The sequence below is a fragment of the Ranitomeya variabilis genome, chromosome 5 (assembly GCF_051348905.1).
Source record: "Ranitomeya variabilis isolate aRanVar5 chromosome 5, aRanVar5.hap1, whole genome shotgun sequence".
NCBI classification, from domain to species: domain Eukaryota; kingdom Metazoa; phylum Chordata; class Amphibia; order Anura; family Dendrobatidae; genus Ranitomeya; species Ranitomeya variabilis.
Genome location: NC_135236.1, coordinates 435,763,111 through 435,785,951, shown reverse-complemented (window position 1 = coordinate 435,785,951; position 22,841 = coordinate 435,763,111). Strand labels below are relative to the sequence as shown.

The following is a 22,841-nucleotide window of genomic DNA, read 5'->3' as shown; positions in this document are numbered from 1 at the left end:
GCTGAAAATGTCATCTTGTCCCGCAAAAAAAGAGCCGCCATACAGCATCATCAAACAAGAAATAAAAAAGTTATAGTCCTCAAAATAAAGCGATGCAAAAATATTTTTTCTATAAAATAGTTTTTATCGTATAAAAGCGGCAAAACATAAAAAAAATGATATAAATGAGGTATCACTGTAATCGTACTGACCCGAAGAATAAAACTGCTTTATCCATTTTACCAAACGCGGAACAGTATAAACGCCTCCCCCAAAAGAAATTCATGAATAGCTGGTTTTTGGTCATTCTGCCTCACAAAAATCAGAATAAAAAGCGATCAAAAAATGTCACGTGCCTGAAAATGTCACCAATAAAAACGTCAACTCGTCCCGCAAAAAACAAGACCTCACATGACTCTGTGGACCAAAATAAGGAAAAATTTTAGCTCTCAAAATGTGGTAACGCAAAAATATTTTTTGCAATAAGAAGCGTCTTTCAGTGTGTGACGGCTGCCAATCATAAAAATCCGCTAAAAAACCCGCTATAAAAGTAAATCAAACCCCCCTTCATGACCCCCTTAGTTAATGAAAAATTAAAAAATTAGGCACATCAGGGGCTCTCCAAACGCGACATGGCGTCCGATCTCAATTCCAGCCAATTCTGTGTTGAAAAAGAAAAACCGTGCTCCTTCCCTTCCGAGCTCTCCCATGCGCCCAAACAGGTGTTTACCCCAGCATATGGGGTATCAGCGTACTCAGGACACATTGGACAACAACTTTTGGGGTCCTATTACCCTCGGGAAAATACAAAACTGGGGGCTAAAAAATAATTTTTGTGGAAAAAAAAGATTTTTTATTTTCACGGCTCTGCGTTATAAACTGTAGTGAAACACTTGGGGGTTCAAAGTTCTCATAACACATCTAGATAAGTTCCTTGGGGGGTCTAGTTTCCAATATGGGGTCACTTGTGGGGGGTTTCTACTGTTTAGGTACATTAGGGGCTCTGCAAACGCAATGTGACGCCTGCAGACCAATCCATCGAAGTCTGCATTCCAAATGACGATCCTTCCCTTCCGAGCTCTCCCATGCACCCAAACAGTGGTTTACCCCCACATATGGGGTATCAGCGTACTCAGGACAAATTGTACAACAACTTTTGGGGTCCAATTTCTTCTCTTACCCTTGGGAAAATAAAAAATTGGGGGCGAAAAGATCATTTTTGTGAAAAAATTATTTTTTATTTTTACGGCTCTGCATTATGAACTTCTGTGAAGCACTTGTTGGGTCAAAGTGCTCACCAGACATCTAGATAAGTTCCTTAGAGGGTGTACTTTCCAAAATGGTGTCACTTGTGGGGGGTTTCAATGTTTAGGCACATCAGGGGCTCTCCAAACGCAACATGGCGTGCCATCTCAATTCCTGTCAATTTTGCATTGAAAAGTCAAATGGCGCTCCTTCGCTTCCGAGCTCTGCCATGCGCCCAAACAGTGGTTTACCCCCACATATGGGGTATCTGCGTAGTCAGGACAAACTTTACAACAACTTTTGGGGTCCATTTTCTCCTGTTACCCTTGGTAAAATAAAACAAATTGGAGCTGAAGTAAATTTTTTGTGAAAAAAAGTTAAATGTTCATTTTTATTTAAACATTCCAAAAATTCCTGCGAAACACCTGAAGGGTTAATAAACTTCTTGAATGTGGTTTTGAGCACCTTGAGGGGTGCAGTTTTTAGAATGGTGTCACACTTGGGTATTTTCTATCATATAGACCCCTCAAAATGACTTCAAATGTGATGTGGTCCCTAAAAAAAAAATGGTGGTGTAAAAATGAGAAATTGCTGGTAAAATTTTTAACCCTTATAACTCCCTAACAAAAAAAAATTTTGGTTCTAAAATTGTGCTGATGTAAAGTAGACATGTGGGAAATGTTACTTATTAAGTAATTTGTGTGACATATCTCTGTGATTTAATTGCATAAAAATTCAAAGTTGGAAAATTGCGAAATTTTCAAAATTTTTCGCCAAATGTAGCAGCAATTTTTCATTTTTTCAAGGACATTTACAAAATTTTTTGGGTGAGGGACCTATCCAGACTTTGTTGGTCTTATATATTGGAAAACCTCCTGAAGTTATACCATTTTAAAAACAGCACCTCCTGACATACTGAAAACTGCTGTCAGGTAGTTTATTTAACCCTTCAGGTGATTTTCAGGAATTAATGTAAAGTGACATGACAGAAGTGAAAGTGTATTTTTACTACCTAAATGTCGCTTTCTTCTGAACAGGCTGCTGTAGCCGGCCATGGCAAACATCAGGACCACACGATCATGATCTCAGGGCACCAATGGGGATAAAGAGGAAGCCCCCACATTCCGTTAACTATTTATATGATGTAGTCACTATTGACCGCAGCATCTAAGGGGTTAAACAGATATGGATGATGCCAACACTAATCGTGGCTGATGCAGCAAGTTGTCCGCTATAATGTACAGCCGACAGCTGCTGGATTGTCTACTGAGGATGCCATTCTCTTATATCTTAGGTCAGTAAAAGACGTATCGGTGGTCATTAATGTGTTAAAATACGGTATACATTTTTTTTAACCTTCTTTAATCAGTGATTTTTCTGCTTTTGTAATGCTATGAAGTATTTTTTTTTAAAAAGTGCCCTGACCTACTTCAGGTGTTACAGCTGACTCCCGTTCACATTTTATAGAATTAGATGTTGATGGGTTTTAACACTGCCTTGGATGATGCATCTCATTATTTTAACTGTGTATGAAAATCTGCTCATGAAAAAAAAAAGATTTTTTTTAAATATAGGAAATTTGCCATGTCAAAAAATGTTTTTTGATCTGACCCTTTTAGGGGTTTTTAAAAAATTTGTTGAAAAGTGGGTGATCTAAAGTAATGTTACTTTGCAGTTGAATGCCTTTTACTCTTTCAGCTCCGCAACTCTTATGGTCTCATTTGGTCCAATGATGATGATAATGCCTCGTCAATCATTTATGTGACCACTGCATCCAATCACTGACTTCAGCATTCACATGCCAAGGACACAATTGTCACAGGCAGGTTTGGTGACTGGAGAAATGAAGAGGAAAGTTCAGCTCCAGATAAAACCAATGCGTTTATTTGAAAAATAGATTTTTAAAAAATGCGTCCTTGCTGTGAAAAAATAGAAAGGTGAACGCGTTTCAAACGTGACTCCGGCATTCTTTGGAAGCTGTGACAAAGAACGCTGGTGTTGTGTTCGAAACGCGTTGCATTGCCCTTTCCCTCCCCCTTCACCTTTTTATTTTTTCATGACAAGGATGTATTTTTTAAAAAAATCTATTTTTAAAACAATGCCTTGGTTTTACCTGGAGCTGGTCTTTTCTCTTGGTTTATTCAGTTTCTACGTCTGGTCAGGAAGACACCCGGGCTCCACACATGAACTATGGCAGGTGAGCTGGCTTCTCTTTTTTTGCTAAGTTTGGTGACTGGATGCAATGTTCACCTGAATCCCATCATCACTGCAGGATCGGAATGGGCCGGCTTAACGCTGGTTGATCCATCTAGTAAGTAATGCTTATTTTTCTAGACTGGATTTAGGATGCTCAGCACTTGATAAATTACCTCTGGAGTATACTGATGGTATTTGTGGTACTTTGATGAAAAATAGATATGGCTGCATTACAATAAATATTTCAAATTCATTAAAACAGGCCTTCAGTACGGCACCATAGAATAAACCAGAGCCTGCATTTGCCTTGACCTGTCACAAAGAAAATATATGCCTTCCACTCCAGGTTTTTTCCATTAGCGAATATAATATTTCAACCTTTATGGCGATAAAGACCTTTCATAGGATTGATCTTTGCAGTGTAACTTGCATTGCCGTAGGCATTAGCCTATACATGCATGCCGTACACAGAGCATAATGTATGTTTTTATGTCTGAGCACGAGCTAACACCATGTCTTTCCTCTCTCCCTCGCTCTTTCCTCCTGATGTTGACATATGTATCACCACCTCGCCTACCCTCGATGCTGGAAACCTACTCTGGCTCCCTCTGTTACCCATGGCCAAGCAGCAGCATTGTGAGATCCGAGAGCCCCATGCACCAGCATGTAAGTAACAGAACAATACATTTATTTATTCAGTCATACACATCATTAGTTTTCAGAAGTACATTTGTATCCATCTGCAACCCTTATTGTAATGCTCTAGCTTGGTGTTTTAGTTCCATAGAGTTCATTGACACAGGGCTTAAAACTGAATGATTGAAAACTCTAGAAGAAATGCAAAAGTTCTCTTTACAGAGCACAATATCTGTTACAACCTCTGCCTTCCATGGCACTAATTTAGCACTGTGTGTTTGCAGTCCATATTGGTTCCTGAGTTACAATGGTTACATGGGCTACAATGGCTGCTCAACGCTTTTTTTTTTTTTTTTAAATTTATTTAAGTTTTCCAACAATTTTTACACGAACATATTACCTGCTTCAGGTAAACACAGAAAATTAAGAACAACTAGGAAGGGGGAAGGGGGAATGGAAAGGGAAAGACCAAATTAAATTAAAAATAAAAATTCCCATTCTATAAAAAAAGAAAAAAAAAAAGGACAAAACATATAGTCAACACCACTGTAATGCTTAGAAGGAAAACATCTCCTTTTGGAGCTTCTAGCCATGCAATCATTATTATTGCTCATGGAATAAACATGGATCATATCTCTCGTAATCCGCTTTCTTAAATCACGCCCAATCTATAGCTCACTAATTCCCTCGCCGGGGGCCCTGGTTCATCCATCCAGGCAGCCCAAAGCTGTTCAAATGTATTAATATTGTCTCCTTTTTGTACACACCTTTTTCCAAATCTATAAACCAGTTTATTTTGTTGATATATTCCTTTTTTGTTGGGCTCTCAGTATCCGTCCAGTGTTGTCCTGTTAGTTTCCTTGCTAAATACAGCATTCGTGCTATAGCCATTTTACCCGGCTCAGTTGTCTGTAGATATTCCACATACCCTAGCACACAAACTAAGGCCGGCCTCACACTAGCGAGTTTTACGGACGTATGAACGCATAAACTACGTCCGTAAAATTCGCATTACACACGGCCCAATGATTCCCTATGTCCCAGCTCCTATCTGCCGTATATTACGCATCCGTAATATACGGTCTTGTACGGCCGTAAAAAATAGCAGCATGCTGCGTTTGTCACCGTATTGCGCAAAAAAAATCGCCAATGAAAGTCTATGGGGGTGAGAAAAATACGGATTCCACACGGACCAGCAGTGTGACTTGCGAGAAATACGCAGCGGTGTTAGTGAAAAGCCAGTAATTCAATTGCCGGCTTTTCATTTCTCCTTCCCAAACCCGACAGGATATGAGACATGGTTTACATACAGTAAACCATCTCATATCCCCCTTTTTTTTGCATATTCCACACTACTAATGTTAATAGTGTGTATGTGCAAAATTTGGGCGCTGTAACTGCTAAAATAAAGGGTTAAATGGCGGAAAAAATTGGCGTGGGCTCCCGCGCAATTTTCTCCGCCAGAGTGGTAAAGCCAGTGACTGAGGGCAGATATTAATAGCCAGGAGAGGGTCCATGGTTATTGGCCCCCCCCTGGCTACAAACATCTGCCCCCAGCCACCCCAGAAAAGGCACATCTGGAAGATGCGCCTATTCTGGCACTTGGCCACTCCCGTGTAGCGGTGGGATATGGGGTAATGAAGGGTTAATGCCACCTTGCTATTGTAAGGTGACATTAAGTCGGGTTAATAATGGAGAGGCGTCAATTATGTCACCTATCCATTATTAATCCAATTGTATGAAAGGGTTAAAAAACACACACACACATTATTAAAAAGTATTTTAATGAAATAAACACACAGGTTGTTTTAATATTTTATTGCTCTCTCAATCCACCGGAAGACCCTCGCTTGGCAAAATAATAAACCCACAATATACATACCCTCTGATGACCTGTCACGTCCAACGAGGTAATCCATCTGAAGGGGTTAATTATTTTACAGCCAGGAGCAGTGCTAAAGCACTCGCTCGTGTCTGTAATCCCCCGGGTGCTGAAAGGAAAGCTGAGTGATCTTTACTTACATTGAGTTGCGGTGAGGCGCCCTCTGGTGGATGTTCTCATGAACTGGAGCCTTGGAAAAGTTCCCACGCTCGAGTTCATATGAGTTCATCCACCAGAGGGCACCTCACCGCGACTCAATGCAAGTACAGATCACTCAGCTTTCCTTCATTCGCCGGGGATTACAGACACGAGCGAGTGCTTTAGCGCAGCTCCTGCCTGTAAAATGAGTTAACCCCTTCAGATGGATTACTTCGTGGGACTTGACAGTTCATCAGAGGGTATGTATATTGTGGGTTTATTATTTTGCCAAGCGAGGGTCTTCCGGTGGATTGAGAGAGCAATAAAATATTAAAACAACCTGTGTGTTTATTTCATTAAAATACTTTTTAATAATGTGTGTGTGTGTGTTTTTTAACCCTTTCATACAATTGGATTAATAATGGATAGGTGACATAATTGACGCCTCTCCATTATTAACCCGGCTTAATGTCACCTTACAATAGCAAGGTGGCATTAACCCTTCATTACCCCATATCCCACCGCTACACGGGAGTGGGAAGAGAGTGACCAAGTGCCAGAATAGGCGCATCTTCCAGATGTGCCTTTTCTGGGGTGGCTGGGTGCAGATGTTTGTAGCCAGGGGGGCCAATAACCATGGACCCTCTCCTGGCTATTAATATCTGCCCTCAGTCACTGGCTTTACCACTCTGGCGGAGAAAATTGCGCGGGAGCCCACGCCAATTTTTTCCGCCATTTAACCCTTTATTTTAGTAGCTACAGCGCCCAAATGTTGCACATACACACTACTAACATTAGTAGCGTGGAATATGCAAAAAAAAAGTGGGATACGAGATGGTTTACTGTATGTAAACCATGTCTCATATCCTGTCGGGTTTGGGAAGGAGAAATGAAAAGCCGGCAATTGAATTACCGGCTTTTCACATATATCGCGCAGAATTAAATATAAATACAGAATATATATATATGTGTCTCAATGACATATATATATATATATATATATATATATATATATATATATATATATATATATATATATATATATACTGTATATATGTTTTTCCGAACATTTGAGCACATAAATCCATTAGATGTCGGTTTTGCAAGCCTGCGAGAAAAACTCGCAGTACGGATGCCATACGGATTACATACGGAGGATGCCATGCGCAAAATACGCTGACACACCCTGCCTACGGATGACATACGGATCACTATTTTGGGAACTTTTCTGCGCATTAGGCCGTAAAAAACGGACCGTATTTTTATACGCTGAGTGTGAGGCCGGCCTAAGGGCGTAGTTTCCAACACCACCTTAAACACTTGTCTAATCAATCCTAGTACTTTCCTCCAGTATCTCTTCAATTTAGGACATGACCACATCATATGAAGTAGAGTAGCCGGCTCCACGCCACACCTAGGACAGCATGCTTCTGTTCTGGCCCCAATGTTACACATAAACTCCGGTGTTCTATACACCTTATGTATGAGATAAAGTTGAGAAAGTCTATGCGCTTCACTAAGAGAGAGTTGAGGTACCCTTTCCAATGTCTCTATCCATCGACCTCCTTCTTTTGGGCCGATCTGTGCCTCCCATTTCTCTTTACTATGAATTGGGTGTTTGCTTAGCCCTAGTGTTAATAAAGATCTATATAGCCGTGATATTATCCCAGATCAACTATTTGATCTAATCTGTATAACAGTATCTGGCACATATACTTTCAAAACCACTCTCCATAAAGTCCACTTCCCAAAACCCACCAAACTTCTCAGATTAACTAACCATGGGGTGTTCCATATTGATGTAAATTGTGAGCAGCTCTTTATTTGTTGCAGATCTCTTATTTTCCTTCATATTTTATGCATTAACGATAATGTGGGAAGATTTTTGGAGAAGATTTGAATTTGTTACCCTCTAGTACTTCATATAAAGACCGGCTATTTACCCCCCACTGCAAGAGATCCTTTAACAAATTTTTACCTGTATCCCCCCCCCATACTCTAAAATATTGAGCTTGGGCTGCTAAGAAATAGACCAATGGGTTAGGAACCGCTAAACCCCCCCCCCATCTGATTTGTCCCTCTGCAGTGTTTACAATTTAATACGAACCGTTCCACCCCTCCAAAGCAGAGATCTAAACACCCCTTTAAATAGCCTGAAAGAACCTAAAAGGGATCCATATCTGTGAATTGTGAAGAAGATACAGCACTTGGGGCATCCATATCATCATTTTAATTAAATTGGCTCTCCCCACAACTGGTAAAGGAAGTTTACACCACACATCCCTTTTCTGTGTAAACTTAGTGAGGATTGGGGCTAAATTTAGTTTTTCATAATCACTCCCAAATATTTAAATATTGATACCTGTTGCAGTCCAGAGCTCTGTGGAATGACAACGTGACCCCCCCTCATCTAATGGCATCCGCACTGATGTAGACCATTAAATTACGAGCCTAGAATAGGTCCCAAAAGACTGGATCACCTCCATTGCCATCGGCAGAGACTCAGATGCATTAGCTAGAGTAAAGTGTCATGGCTGACAACCCCTTTATCACTTATCCATAGATTGCGGCTCTATTTATCCTCTGTGGGGCTGTGCTTAGCTTTTTCCAGCTACGCCATATAGAATGAATAAAGTTGCAGCCAGGCTTCTTCACTGTCGCTCCATTATCTTTATTATTATAGCGTCAATTATTCCATGGCGCTTTGCATTTGACAAGGGGTATACATAACAAAAAGCAAGTACAATTATCCTGAACAAAACAGGTTACCAAACCGACTTGTACAGGAGGAGTGAGGACCCTGCCCCCCGAGGGCTCACAGTCTACAAGGTATCGGTAAGAGTAGAGCTGGTCGGGCAGCAGTTTGGTCTATCGGAGGTTACTGCAGGTTGTAGGCTTGTCGGAAGAGGTAGGTCTTCAGGTTCCTTTTGAAAGTTTAAAAAAAAAAAAAAAAAAATAGGAAAAAAAACCTGATAAAAGATAGGGATAGAGATCGTTGATATATAAAAAAAAAAAAGCCTTTATTGATATGCAATAGGTATGTTGTGGCAAAGAAAGAGCGTATACATACATAATTAATAGAATAAAAATTGAACCAAGAAGGTACAATAAGCATTGCTGGACTCTTATCAGGAAGAAAAATATCCAGATAATGTTGTTTAGGCTGCCCAAAACACACTGAAAGACATTCTGAGGTAGTTGGTACCAGGCCTGAGAGAACAATGTGACCCATGAGATAAGGTACTAAGCACAGTGTATTTTCTATGTAAGGTTTAGTGTTGATTGTGGTATAATATAATAATAATAAATAATAATAATAATTTTATTTATATAGCGCCAACATATTCCGCAGCGCTTTACAACTTATAGAGGGGACTTATACAGACAACAGACATTACAGCATAACAGAAATCACAGTTCAAAACAGATACCAGGAGGAATGAGGGCCCTGCTGCTCGCAAGCTTACAATCTATGAGGAAAAGGGGAGACACAAGAGGTGGATATGTGTGGTGACACTACTGCACATGTCCTTGGACCTATGAGTGTTGTGGTGTGTACCTGAGTGTGTTGGGGGACACTCGCTTGGCATGGGATTTAAGCACTCAGGCACGATTTGTTCACTTAAACAGTCTATTTCGGTTTATTAAACGTCATAAACCATAACACAAACAGTTCATTATACCGCCATATCAGCATATCACATACGGTTTTACATTGCCTTCAGTGGTCACACTGGTATCTCTCTCCATTACAGTTCATTACATGCATCAACGGAACATATTAAACCCCGACAGTCTGTTCCAATGGCAGATACGTCTCTGCCGTGTATCACAGGTTTTTCTCATACCAGGGATTACCTCACAGGAACTTCGGCTCCACACACTGACTCCTGCCAGTGCTGGTTCACAGGGGAAAGCTGCCTCACTGGGATCACCGTCCTTGTGACCAGGGCACCTCGGATAGTCCAGACCCACAATAGGAACTGTAGCTTCCCCAACACAGAAACCGTCTCGGGCTCTGTAGATGCAGCCTTTCCATGCGCTTCCAGGAAGACCAATCACAGGCACCTCCAACACACAGGCCATCAGTCCATGATCTACCCAAGTGCTTACAGGACTCCAGTCCATCCGCGGACAATCCAACACTCTGACCATTCCAGGACTCACACTCTTACCAGGTGCTTGCAGGACTCCAGCCCATACCAGGACAATCCAACACCTCAAGCATTCAGTCCATAGCCTCAGCAGTGCTTCCAGGTCTCCAGTCCATCCCAGGACAATCCAACACACGGGCTATTGCAGGACTCACTCTTCCCAGGTGCTTGCAGGACTCCAGTCCATAGCAGGACAATCCAACACCTCGAGCATTCAGTCCATAGCCTCAGCAGTGCTTCCAGGACTCCAGCCCACTTCAGGACAATCCAACACCCAGGCTATTGCAGGACTCACTTTCTCAGTGCCTCCAGGACTCCAGTCCATCCCAGGACAATCAAACACTGACCGTACATCAGGTCCACGGTCTCAGGTGCTTGCAGGACTTCTCCAATACCAGGAGTCTCCAACACCGACCGTCCAGGACCTTGCACATGGACCAAACGGATCCATACACAGGAACCACACAGGCACATGTGACCCACACCCTGGTCACATTACATACCTGTAACCACTCCCCTGGGTGGTAGTGTGGGTGTGTGTGGCTAGTCTGACCCTCCCATCTCTCGTAACTAGCCCTGCCAATCTCCCATTAGCATTACTCAACTACTTGTGGGACTACAGGTCCAAGCACACCAACCAAACTTCAGATTGACAGCACAGAGTGTCTTCCTCTGCAACACACACACCGGCCATTAACACTCCTGCCGGACTTAGTCTCATCACATTTATGCCTCCAAGCGCATCTTGAAGCACACACAGCGCCCCCTGGCTGTAACGTGGGTCACCGCACCACAGTGTATATTACAATCTGAAAGAAGTCCTATATGTCAGGTGTGCGTAGGCCATCACTGCAGCATTGCACATGGTATATATGGGAGACACAAGGGTTCGGAAACATTCCTGGATGTATGAGGGGGCCCAGCAAGAGTGGTCCAACCATTTATTCTTTTGAAGGTTTCCACGTAGGCTAGTGTCTAATATGTTGATATAGAGAGTTCCAGAGTAGAGAGGATGCACGGGAGAAATCTTGTGTGTGAATGTGAGAAGAGGAGATAAGAGGGGAATAGGGAAGGAGATCTTGTGAGGGTCGGAGGTTGCGTGCAGGTAAGTACTGCTAGACTAGGTCACAGATGTATGGAGGAGACAGGTTGTGGATGGCTAAAGGTATGTGTACATGTTAAGTATTTTCTGCTTTTTTTACACTTTTTTCATAAAACCTGTAGCGTTTCCTAGTACCAGCATATTTAAGAAGATAAATCTCATGCACATGTTGCTTATTTTTCTTTACAGATTTGAAGCAGTTTCATATCTTCAATATGTCAATTCTTTCAGTGTTTTTCACCCATTCTTATGACTAAGAAAAAAACGAATAAAAAATGTCCTGTTTTTTTTTATGCATTATCTCTCTTGCTTAGAGACATTTTTTTATGCAGAAATGTCTAAAACAAATACTTAAAGGGAACTTTTCAGCAGGATTGTGCACAGTAACCTACAGACAGTGTCAGGTTGGCACCGTTATACTGATTAAAATGATGCCTTGGTTGATGAAATCCGTCTTGTGGTTGTTGTTTAATCTTTTAAATTTTGAGTTGATGATATGCCCGTACCCCGGGGCTGCCTGAAGGGGGTCTGCATGTGGTGCTCTGGTTAGGTATTCATAATGCAGCCTGCTGACAGGTGACTGATCCCTCACTGACCTGCCCCCTAATTTGCATAATGAATATCTGCACATACTGAAAACAAAAACCCTTCTTCAGGCAGGTGCCAGCCGTGCCGCCTGCGCTGTAGCATAATTGCATATTTAGTGACCTAGTAATAACTGTTCTTGATGTTATTGACCAAGTGCAAAAAAAAAAGAAAAAAAAAGGCAGTTTGAAAATGGTGCCTGCCGTGCCTGCGCAGTAGCAACTATCGGTGTGTGTGTGTGTGTATAAGAGATCCTATAGGTGCAATTGCACATCTTGGAGGAGGACGTTTTTTTTCTTCTCCAGGAAGATGTTTTCTTCTCCAGCTATTAAAAACTTCTCTCTTTTCTGACATGATGTTCATGTCAGAAGAGAGAAATGAGGACCTCCAAGGCCCCGTTTGCCATCCCCCTGTCCCTCCAGCTCCGTCCCCCGACCCTCCACCTCTTCTTCCTGAAAAAAATGGCAGGCACATGCGCAGTGCGCCCCCAGAGGATTTTTCCTATTGATTCACTTTGATCACTGTGATAGACCCTATCACAGTGATCAAAATCCAATATTTAGTTGGTCATCCCCTTAGATTACATTTTTTTATTTTTATTTCTTTCATTCTTTGTCATTGGGGTTGGAGTTGGCTTTAGGGTTGGAGTTGGCTTTAGGGTTGGAGTTGGCTTTAGGGTTGGAGTTGGCTTTAGGGTTGGAGTTGGCTTTAGGGTTGGAGTTGGCTTTAGGGTTGGAGTTGGCTTTAGGGTTGGAGTTGGCTTTAGGGTTGGAGTTGGCTTTAGGGTTGGAGTTGGCTTTAGGATTGGGTCAGGGTTGCTTTAGGGTTGGGGTTAAAGTTTTTTCAAAAGTAACAACAAAAATAAAATGACGATATGACTACTACTCGAGTTTGCATCAGGGCCACTCAAGTACCCTCGATACTTAGTGCATACTGGAACACCCCAATGCAGCTCGAATAGCTAGCACTTGCTCCCAACACTAATGACGACATATTCATTGTGACGACCTAATTTTATCAAATTTTGTGTAGTACCTTTGCTTTAAAAATCCTCGCTATACCATGGGATAAAATCTTTGAGGGATGTAGTTTCCACTGTTTAGGCATATCAGGGGCTCTCCAAATGTGACAAGGCGTCTGCTATATGTTCCAGTCATTTTTGCACTCAAAAACTCAAACAGTGCTCCTACCCTTCCGAGCCATGCCGTGCGCAAAACAGTAGTTTTCTCCCACATACAGGGTATTGGCATACACAGGAGAAATTTTGGGGCCCATTTTCTCTTGTTATTCTTTTGAAAGTAAATAAATTTGGGGCTAAAGCAAATTTTTTGTGTCAAATATTCATTTTTTTCTTTCCACATTCCATTAATTCCTGTGAAGCACCTGAAGGGTTCATAAACTTCTTGAATGTATTTTTTTTCCTTTGATATTTATTGTATAGAATAAATTATATTTTAATAGGTGAAACATTTACAGACACTGTAATTCTAAAAATGTTTTTTCTTATTTGTAACTGGGGTGAAGGTTTGTGATCTAAAATTTTTCTTTTTTTAAACTTTTTTTGCAATTGTTTGACTTTTACTTAGTACAGCCATACTAGAGTATTCCTCTGTATACAGTGCCTTGAAAAAGTATTCCTAACTTATGAACTTTTCCACATTTTTTCACTTTACATTGTCAAACTTAAATATTTTTTTTATTGGGATTTCATGTGATACATGAATACATGAACATAAAGTAGCAAGTATTTGTGAAGTGTAAAGGAAAATTATACATGGTTTTTTACATATGTTTAAAATATATGTCTGAAAATTGTGACTCGCAACAGATTAACAATGGGATTTAGGTTTCGATTGTGATTAGGCCATTCAAGCACATGAATATGCTTTGATTTTAAAGCATTTTTTTTTTTAATTGCACCTCTGGAGTGGTGCTTTAAATGTTATTTCTATGTCCCGTCTGATACTTGCCTGCCATTGCCTTAATCATTTTTCTGCTTTGCTTCCGTCTGTCTCCAGCGATAAGGGACCTGCCAAGCAGCTCCAGTGTTTTATAGAGGTCACCTTTTGTATTTAAAAAGTCACCTCCACTATCAGAGCCCCATTTTGGTTCTCAAAGACTTGCATATAGAGCTTAAGACGTATCTTCTGACTTCTGGACAGTCTGAAGCAGCGCTAACAAGATGGTGTCGCTGGACGGGTGCGACACCGAAAAAAAAGGTGAAGACCCTGTAGGGAGAGTATAAGACAGAGGGCAGTGGACTTATATTTAGGGCGCCACTCCAGCTTAGAAAAAAAAACAAAAAAAAAACGCTGGAGTGATGCTTTAACCATTCCATTGTAGTACTGGCAGTATGTTTAGGGTCAGTGTCCTGCTGCAATGTGAACCTACATCCCACTCCCAAATCTTTTGCAGCTTTTAACATGTTTTCAGACAAAATGACCCTGTATTTGGCTCCATCCTTCATCCCATCAACTCTCACCAGCTTCCCTGTACCTGCTGAAGAAAAGCATTCCCCCACAGCATAATGCTGCCACCACTATGTTTTACTGTGGGGATACTATGTTCAGGGTGATGTGCAGTGTTTGTTTTCCGACACACATAGTGTTTTGCATTTAGCTTACAGAATAGCTGTAGTTATACTAATAATAAATTACATTCAATAAAATCTAAGGGGTTTGTGCGACCCAGAATGAGTTCCCTGAAGGAAAATAGATTAAATCGCTTGTAAAGAAAACCTTCGGCACGAGATGAAAATATATTTTCAATAACTGTTTATTGAGCCAACCCATATGAGAGAGATTTATATGCCAGTACGATATAGTAGAAGAAATAAAGGCCGCACTCACCGATCTTCTTACAGGTAACTTTATTGGAAATTCATCTTCACGGCGCGGGGGTGTCTGTACAAGATGTGTGAGAGCTCTCACACATCTTGTACAGACACCCCCGCGCCGTGAAGATGAATTTCCAATAAAGTTACCTGTAAGAAGATCGGTGAGTGCAGCCTTTATTTCTTCTACTATATCGTTGTGACAGTATCTTTCTGGCCATAGCACCCGAGATCACAGGCGGACCAGCCAGCAGTTTGTCACCTGAGAGCTCATTCATAGAAGCCGGTAGTGCGGGTTGCTGATTTCTTTTTCACATCATTTATATGCCAGTGTTTCGGCCCTTCTGACCTTTACCAAGGTTGTCTGTACAAAATATGGAAACATCTATTTATATATTTACCTTAAATTGTCTGTCATCCACTTCCGTCTGGACGTCCTCGAATCCCACAATCCACCGCACCGAAGTACGCCGACCGCCATATTGGAATACCCAAGTGATGGGTATTCCAATATGGCACTCGCTGGTGGTAGCAGTCTGTCCGCCGCTCTCCGTCTCCCCTCTCTTCTGTCCGTGGCTCCCCCATCTCCCCTCTCTTCTGTCCGTGGCTCCCCCGTCTCCCCTCGCTCCTCCCACTCTCCGTCGCTCCTCTCCACAGCCCCCCGTCTCCCCTCACTCCTCCCGCCGACAATCCTAGCGGTTGCCATGTTGGCGGGACAGAGTGCTGATCGCCGATCACATGGATGAGAGCAGGTGCGGCAGATGGATCCCAGAGATGCTGCTATCCGCGCTGCTGATCTCGAGGCTCCTGAGTGCGGAGGTGCAAGGAGTGGCGGAGACGGTGAGAGGCGGGGCTCCAGAGGGAGGCGGGGCTCCGGGAATTACTGGCTGTAACAGGGCGTGTCCTCCGGGGAGAGAAGGAAAAACCATATACTATGATGCAGCATGCCCCCATTGGCACCCTCTATCGCATCGGGCCTCCATCTAGTATATCATAATAGTAATAAAAACATAATGAATGTAAACATACAGTACAGACCAAAAGTTTGGACACACCTTCTCATTTAAAGATTTTTCTGTATTTTCATGACTATGAAAATTGTACATTCGCACTGAAGGCATCAAACTATGAATTAACACATGTGGAATTATATACTTAACAAAAAAGTGTGAAACAACTGAAAATATGTCTTATAATCTAGGTTCTTCAAAGTAGCCACCTTTTGCTTTGATGACTGCTTTGCACACTCTTGGCATTCTCTTGATGAACTTCGAGAGGTAGTCAAATGGTTTTCACTTCACAGGTGTGCCCTGTTAGGTTTAATAAGTGGGATTTCTTGCCTCATAAATGGGGCAGCTGATAGTCCTACTGAACAGACTAAGAATTTGTATTATGGCAAGAAAAAAGCAGCTAAGTAAAGAACAACAAGTGGCCATCATTACTTTAAGAAATGAAGGTCAGTCAGTCCGAAAAATTAGGATAAATTTGAAAGTGTCCCCAAGTGCAGTGGCAAAAACCATCAAGCGCTACAAAAAACTGGCTCACATGAGGACCGCCCCAGGAAAGGAAGACCAAGAATCACCTCTGCTTCTGAGGATAAGTTTATCTGAGTCACCAGCCTCAGAAATTGCAGGTTAACAGCAGTTCAGATTAGAGACCAGGTCAATGCCACACAGAGTTCTAGCAGCAGACACATCTCTACAACAACTGTTAAGAGGAGACTTTGTGCAGCAGGTCTTCATGGTAAAATAGCTGCTAGGAAACCACTGCTAAGGACAGGCAACAAGCAGAAGAGACTTGTTTGGGCTAAAGAACACAAGGAATGGACATTAGACCAGTGGAAATCTGTGCTTTGGTCTGATGAGTCCAAATTTGAGATCTTTGGTTCCAACCACCATGTCTTTGCTTGACGCAGAAAAGGTGAACGGATGGACTCTACATGCCTGGTTCCCACTGTCAAGCATGAAGGAGGAGGTGTGATGGTCTGGGGGTGCTTTGCTGGTGACACTGTTGGGAATTTATTCAAAATTGAAGGGATACTGAACCAGCATGGCTACCACAGTATCTTGCAGCGGCATGCTATTCGATCCGGTTTGCGTTTAGTTGGACCATCAATTATTTTTCAACAGGACAATGACCCCAAACACACCTCCAGGCTGTGTAAGGGCTATTTGACCAAGAAGGAGAGTGATGGGGTGCTACGCCAGATGACCTGGCCTCCACAGTCATCAGACCTGAACCCAATCGAGATGGTTTGGGGTGAGCTGGACCGCAGAGTGAAGGCAAAAGGGCCAACAAGTGCTAAGCATCTCTGGGAACTCCTTCAAGATTGTTGGAAGACCATTCCCGGTGACTACCTCTTGAAGCTCATCAAGAGAATGCCAAGAGTGTGCAAAGCAGTCATCAAAGCAAAAGGTGGCTGCTTTGAAGAACCTAGAATATAAGACATAATTTCAGTTGTTTCACACTTTTTTGTTAAGTATATAATTCCACATGTGTTAATTCATAGTTTTGATGCCTTCAGTGTGAATGTACAATTTTCATAGTAATAAAAATACAGAAAAATCTTTAAATGAGGTGTGTCCAAACTTTTGGTATGTGTATATGTATGTGTATGTGTGTGTGTGTGTATGTATGTATATATATATATATATATATATATATATATATATATATATATATATGTGTATGTCTATATATATGTGTATATATATGTATGTGTGTATGTATTGTAGCATGGCTAAAGGGTGTGTAGTCGACGGGAGATATGTGTCGCATAGGTGGCTTGTTGCTGTAATGTAGCCCGGAGTATTTCTTTGTTGTATATAACCATGTATATATATGTGTTTCAGGACCTGTGGTGATGTCAGACCACATGGCTAATCATGTGATGGGTTACTGGGTGTGGTTAGCTCTATATAAGACAGACTAATGCTTAACACAGTAGATATGTGTGGAGGTGCTAGCCTCCAGAGTGTGTTAAGGCTCTAGGACTGAGCCTGAAGGACTGGATACTTGTTTTTTCCTTTTGCCTAAGCTAAAAGCTATTTGTTTTCTGTTTTGCTTTCTGGTTTATGAAACAATAAACCTTTGAACTTTTGACGGAACGAGCCTCCTAAGTGTCAGCTGTCGCGCTTGAGCGAGTGAAACCCCACAGTATGTATGTATGTGTGTATATATGTATATATATATATATGTGTGTGTGTGTGTGTATATATATATATATATATATATATATATATATATATATATATATATATATATATAATTAGCACATGAAACCACTTTAACTGCTTCTTGCTGCCAACATTTTCTGACACTAATTGATCGAAATCTGACTTCCAGGCGTTCAGGAATATTCTGTATAATTTCTGAGCTTTAACCCCAGTCCCGTGGGGTGTCTCTGGTGTCACAATCTGTCCATGGATGTCCTGCATTTGCATACTGCCAGTTTGCATATCTGACAATATGTGACTTGAGCAGTAGACCAGAAAAAATCCCAAACTCTTGGATGTCTGTAGCAGCAGATCGTCTGGTTTCCACTTAAACTGATGTCTTAATAAAGAAGATTTGCAGTGTGTATGTTTTTCGCAATGTGGGTGGAGGTGTGGCGTGATACGAGAAGGTCTTGTTCAGGTCAGACAGGACCAGGAAGAGCAGTGACATGACACTTTGTCATACAGTGTTGTTTTTAGAAACATTTTAAGTCACAGTTGTCATGAAACAAGCGTGGCTGCTGGGAACGTCCTTCCTCTAGGAAGTGGTACTTGTGTATGACATATTCCACCGCTCTACAGTTTGACATGTTTTTCCACCAGAATAATATTTTTCTTCATCAGTGGAGGATTAAACATTTAAGGGCTTATATGAGACTACAAAATCATATCTGCTTTTTTTTTCTCTCCCAAAGATCCCCACCATGTGTGAGGGTTATGTCTTGGTACAGCATTATACTTTTCAATGGAGCTAAGCCGCAATACTGCACCCAGCCTGTGGTTAAAAGTGTAATATATTTACCGTAATTGCTTATAACTGTCCTTTTGTTAAAATTTATCTGAAAAGAAACAAATTATTTTATAGATCTGATCCCCCAAATGTTACCTTATAGCAGGGGTGGGGAATCTTTTTTCTGCGAAGGGCCATTTGGATATTTCTACCATCCTCCGGGGGCCGTAGAAACTCTGCCCACAAAGCGAATCCTGACTCTGGCACTGGTGTCAGGACGTAATCTTTCATTGCATGCCCTTCAGTGATCAGTAGTGAACACTGCATGTGTGTGCTAACAGAGCAAGAAGAAATTAATGAGCTGGTTGCAACCAAAATAAACCACCCTGCCCAAGAATGCGGTCCTTGAGAATCTGCCCGGGGGACTGATAAAAGGTCATCGAAGGCCGTAAATGGCCTTGGGGCCTGAGGTTCCCCACCCCTGCCTTATAGGCTCTTACGTTTTCTGAAGTTTGCTGTCCTCTTCCTTACAATGTACTTCATTGAGTCTGAAGTGCATTGGTCTCCAATATTCCACCTGCATTTGGACATTTTGTCTGTTCTGTTTTAGAGCCAAACAGAATTATTGTCCAAAATGGATCTGTTGCATAACTAATGCAAATGTGGGTCAGTCTGGTTTCTGCAATGTGTCTGTTTCTAGAGTGGAAGAAAACATTCTGCATGATATGCTTTACGTTCTAGAAACAACCACATAATAATCGATGAGTTTGCTCTGCTTCTCTTTCAGTCAGTTATGCAATGGATCATTTTTCTGAATGTAGGTAATTTATGAACATAGCCTTTAAGGTGTGCCATGACAACCCTTATTGCCACGTTGTATGAATAGCACTCATAAGTCTTTTGTAGTTCTTCCACTGTGTATGACAATCTTCACACTGAGCAGCTTTAAGGGTACGTGTCCACCATCAGGAATTGCAGTGGTTTTGATGCTGCGTATTTATGCAGCAGTAAAACCACAGCATAGTCTTTCAGGGCCGCAGCATGTCAATTTCTCTTGCAGCGACTCTAGTCTCTGCAACAGAAAGGGACATCAATAGAATGTATTGGATGCGGTAAATCCGCACGATTCAGTGATCACATGCAGATTTACCTGCGTTCAATAGAACACAGCATTTTGGACAAAGTAAAACTACATTGCATCCAAAGCTCTGCTAACTTCCGGATCGTGGGAACATAGCCTCAGGTGTTGCCATGTGGTCAAAAATCATGTAACCTCCAGAAAACTAGGAAGCGCTTCCTTTTTTTAAAGGGTGACTTCCTATTCATTGTATCCGAAGAGTGTCAGAAAGATGACCCACTAGAGATTCACAAATGGTTCTTCTACAGAGAAAAGCAAGGTGATAAAAAGCAAATCACCTATCCAAGAGATGGGGAACTTCTATTATAACTTGCTAATTGCTGGGAGTCCCCGAATGCAGCACTCCTTTATTAGTCAATGGGGCTTCTGCAAAAAACGGAGTACAGCGCTCCACTTTCTCTGGCTCTGTATGGATAGGGGATAATAATAATAATAATTTTTATTTATATAGCACCAACATATTCTGCAGCACTTTACACTTTATAAAGGATGCCTTATACCCTTGTTTTTTGTTTTTTTTTGGGGGGGGGAGGGATAAGGGAGATTAAACTTTTGACTCCCATATTTTTAAAATGGGGAACATCTACATGTGAACCTCTAATGGGTTGTTTCTCTGAGGCTCTAAGAGAGTCAGTAGTGACAAGTTCTCTTGCACAAAGTCTTGAGGTAGAAGGAGCTTCTCGTGTTGGCATGACATGTATCGCCCCTATGCCGTTTCTGTGGATGGAGCTGACATTTTGCTTCTGCCTGTGGGCAGACTGGATCAAACCTAGCTGTAACCAAAACTAGATCGTTCTCGTATTGACTCCTTTCCTGTTTGGTAATTTGCTCTGCATGCATTCCACATGTCTCACTGTGCCATTTCTTCCCCGTTGTAATCAGCAGCTTTTACTGTCCTAACAAAGGCTCATCAAATAGTGCACAGTTTCCCATGGATGGGGAACAGCTGTTTTATTCACAGCGCAGGCTGCGGCGTCTCCTTACGCCTGACATTTCCTTTCTCATGCTCTTGGATCCCTAAACTCTCTAGATATGAGGACTTCACTCCATGACAGCAGTGTGGGCTCCAGACTCCCTGCCTTTCTGACAGTTGTCATGTTTTCTAGTTTCCCGACACTCCAGATGTATCTTACCTTGGGCATGATATGACAGCACGTGGTGTTATCATCAAAAACACACACTTGCTGGCACGCTGCTGTCCAGTGACATCACACAGGACTGGTGTTTGTGGATAATATTGGGAGGTTGTTCCCTGTGCAACCTTCTAAATGTCAGCTACAGACTGGTAAGTACGGCTGAGGCGTTATTCTCCAGCTGGCTGTATTTCTATCACTGCCTTTTTATGCTTGCCTTCGAATTATACATAGTAAAATACTTCTCTAATACTAGTATTTGTTGCACCATAAACTAATGGCAAATTGTGTGTGTTTCTTTAAAAGAAGGGTGCAGGTGGGTACAGAGTGCCAGGCGTCATGCCTATGTGTAATCTGTACCGTGTATATCAGGCCCTGGCAAGCAAGATTCTTGCTATCGGCTGCATGGTCCTGGTCAGAATTCTTTACCGGTGTAAGTATTTATTATGATCAGATCATCAGACAGGTTATATTGAACTACATGTAAATATTTTTCCTATTTGGAGTACCGTTAATTTCTGTATAAAGTATATTTGGAGTACCTTTTTATTTATTTAGTATGCATGTTGTGAAAAGCGTAATAAGCCCTGAACCTTTAAAAATAATTTTAGAATTTATATCTTAATGAATCCAAAATTCTCTACTGAATAGTTTATATTTAATTATTTTATATTATTTTACATCCAAAGACATAGTTGCATAATAACATTTTGTGTGCCAGCAGCTGCCACTAGTGGGCGGTAAAGGGCTGTCTGCATACAAGTAGTATTGATAATAGTGTGGATTAAGCTTCCCCTAGGGGTAAGATTTATTTAATTTGTTAATGGTTTGTTAACAAACATGCAAGTAGCTTCTTCATAGAGGAAAAGTCTATTTGCATTTTTATTTTCTCATGGGAACATTGCATGGCATATAAGGCTCTCTGAGCCAACCTGACACACTCCACAAGGAGAAACTTTACCCTTTGTTTCCACTTGTTAACAAATAGTAATTTAATAGAAGCTGTCTATTCTGTACCTTTTATTCACGAAAGTGGCTGCAAAGAGCTTTTTTCACTGGAGGGCCTGGTACAGCTGGGCATTAAATGTGCAGCACATTTGCTTTAATGTACGGTAATCTTTCCAAATCCTTCATTGCTGACTCATTGCAGTAACGTTTTATTATATTTGACACCTACAATTACAATATGTTTCACTTGGTAATAACATTAAAACTTTCTCTACTCAGATTGGACAGTAAGTTTAATGAATATTTATGGAATAGATTTAAAGTGTACTTTTTTAGGTTTATAAAATATTAAAGAAATGAGCAGAATATAAGATTATGATTAGAACCAGTCACCAGGACGTAAGTAGACGTTTTTTTTTTTATCTCCTTTATTCCTATTTCTCAGTTGAGTATTCTGTGTTTTACTGTTTTATTTTTATTTATTTTTTTATATCCACCATATGGTTCCAGAGATGTGTTGGCCTTCTATTTAGTGCAAAATGTTATGGTCTGCACCAAGAGAGCGTTTCACACAAGGTAAATAATACAGAGCAGCCTCTCTGTGAGGCTGGAGTCACACTACCGTAGAATATGGCTGAGTGCTGTACGAGAAAACATCGCATAGGACTTGGCCTAGTGTTAATCTATGGGACAGCTCACATCAGCTTTTTTTTTTTCTCTGGCATGTTCGGTGTGCGTGTAAAATTATCACCAAGACTCGGCCGAGACTCGCCAATGCAAACCTATGGGTGCAAGGAAAAAAATTGCACAGCACTCAGACTATGTGAATGCTGTCCAATTTGTACTCACCAATGTCCTTTGAAAAGCCTGCTACTCATCTGCCACATACTATAAAATCAGAGTGACAGGTTAGAATACATAGATTAG

General features: G+C 41.3%; 1 protein-coding gene across 4 annotated transcripts in view; it reads left to right on the top strand.

The window, feature by feature from the left end:
• The window catches only part of OSBPL8 (oxysterol binding protein like 8), a 365,096-nt gene that overhangs the window by 178,123 nt on the left and 164,132 nt on the right, over positions 1–22,841 (top strand). For 2 of the 4 annotated variants that reach the window (XM_077265332.1, XM_077265330.1), the window contains exon 4: positions 4,047–4,086. In XM_077265332.1, the coding sequence (XP_077121447.1) occupies positions 4,047–4,086 (40 nt within the window). The remainder of the gene's footprint in view (positions 1–4,046; positions 4,087–22,841) is intronic. The other 2 variants (XM_077265333.1, XM_077265331.1) reach the window with 1 other exon arrangement.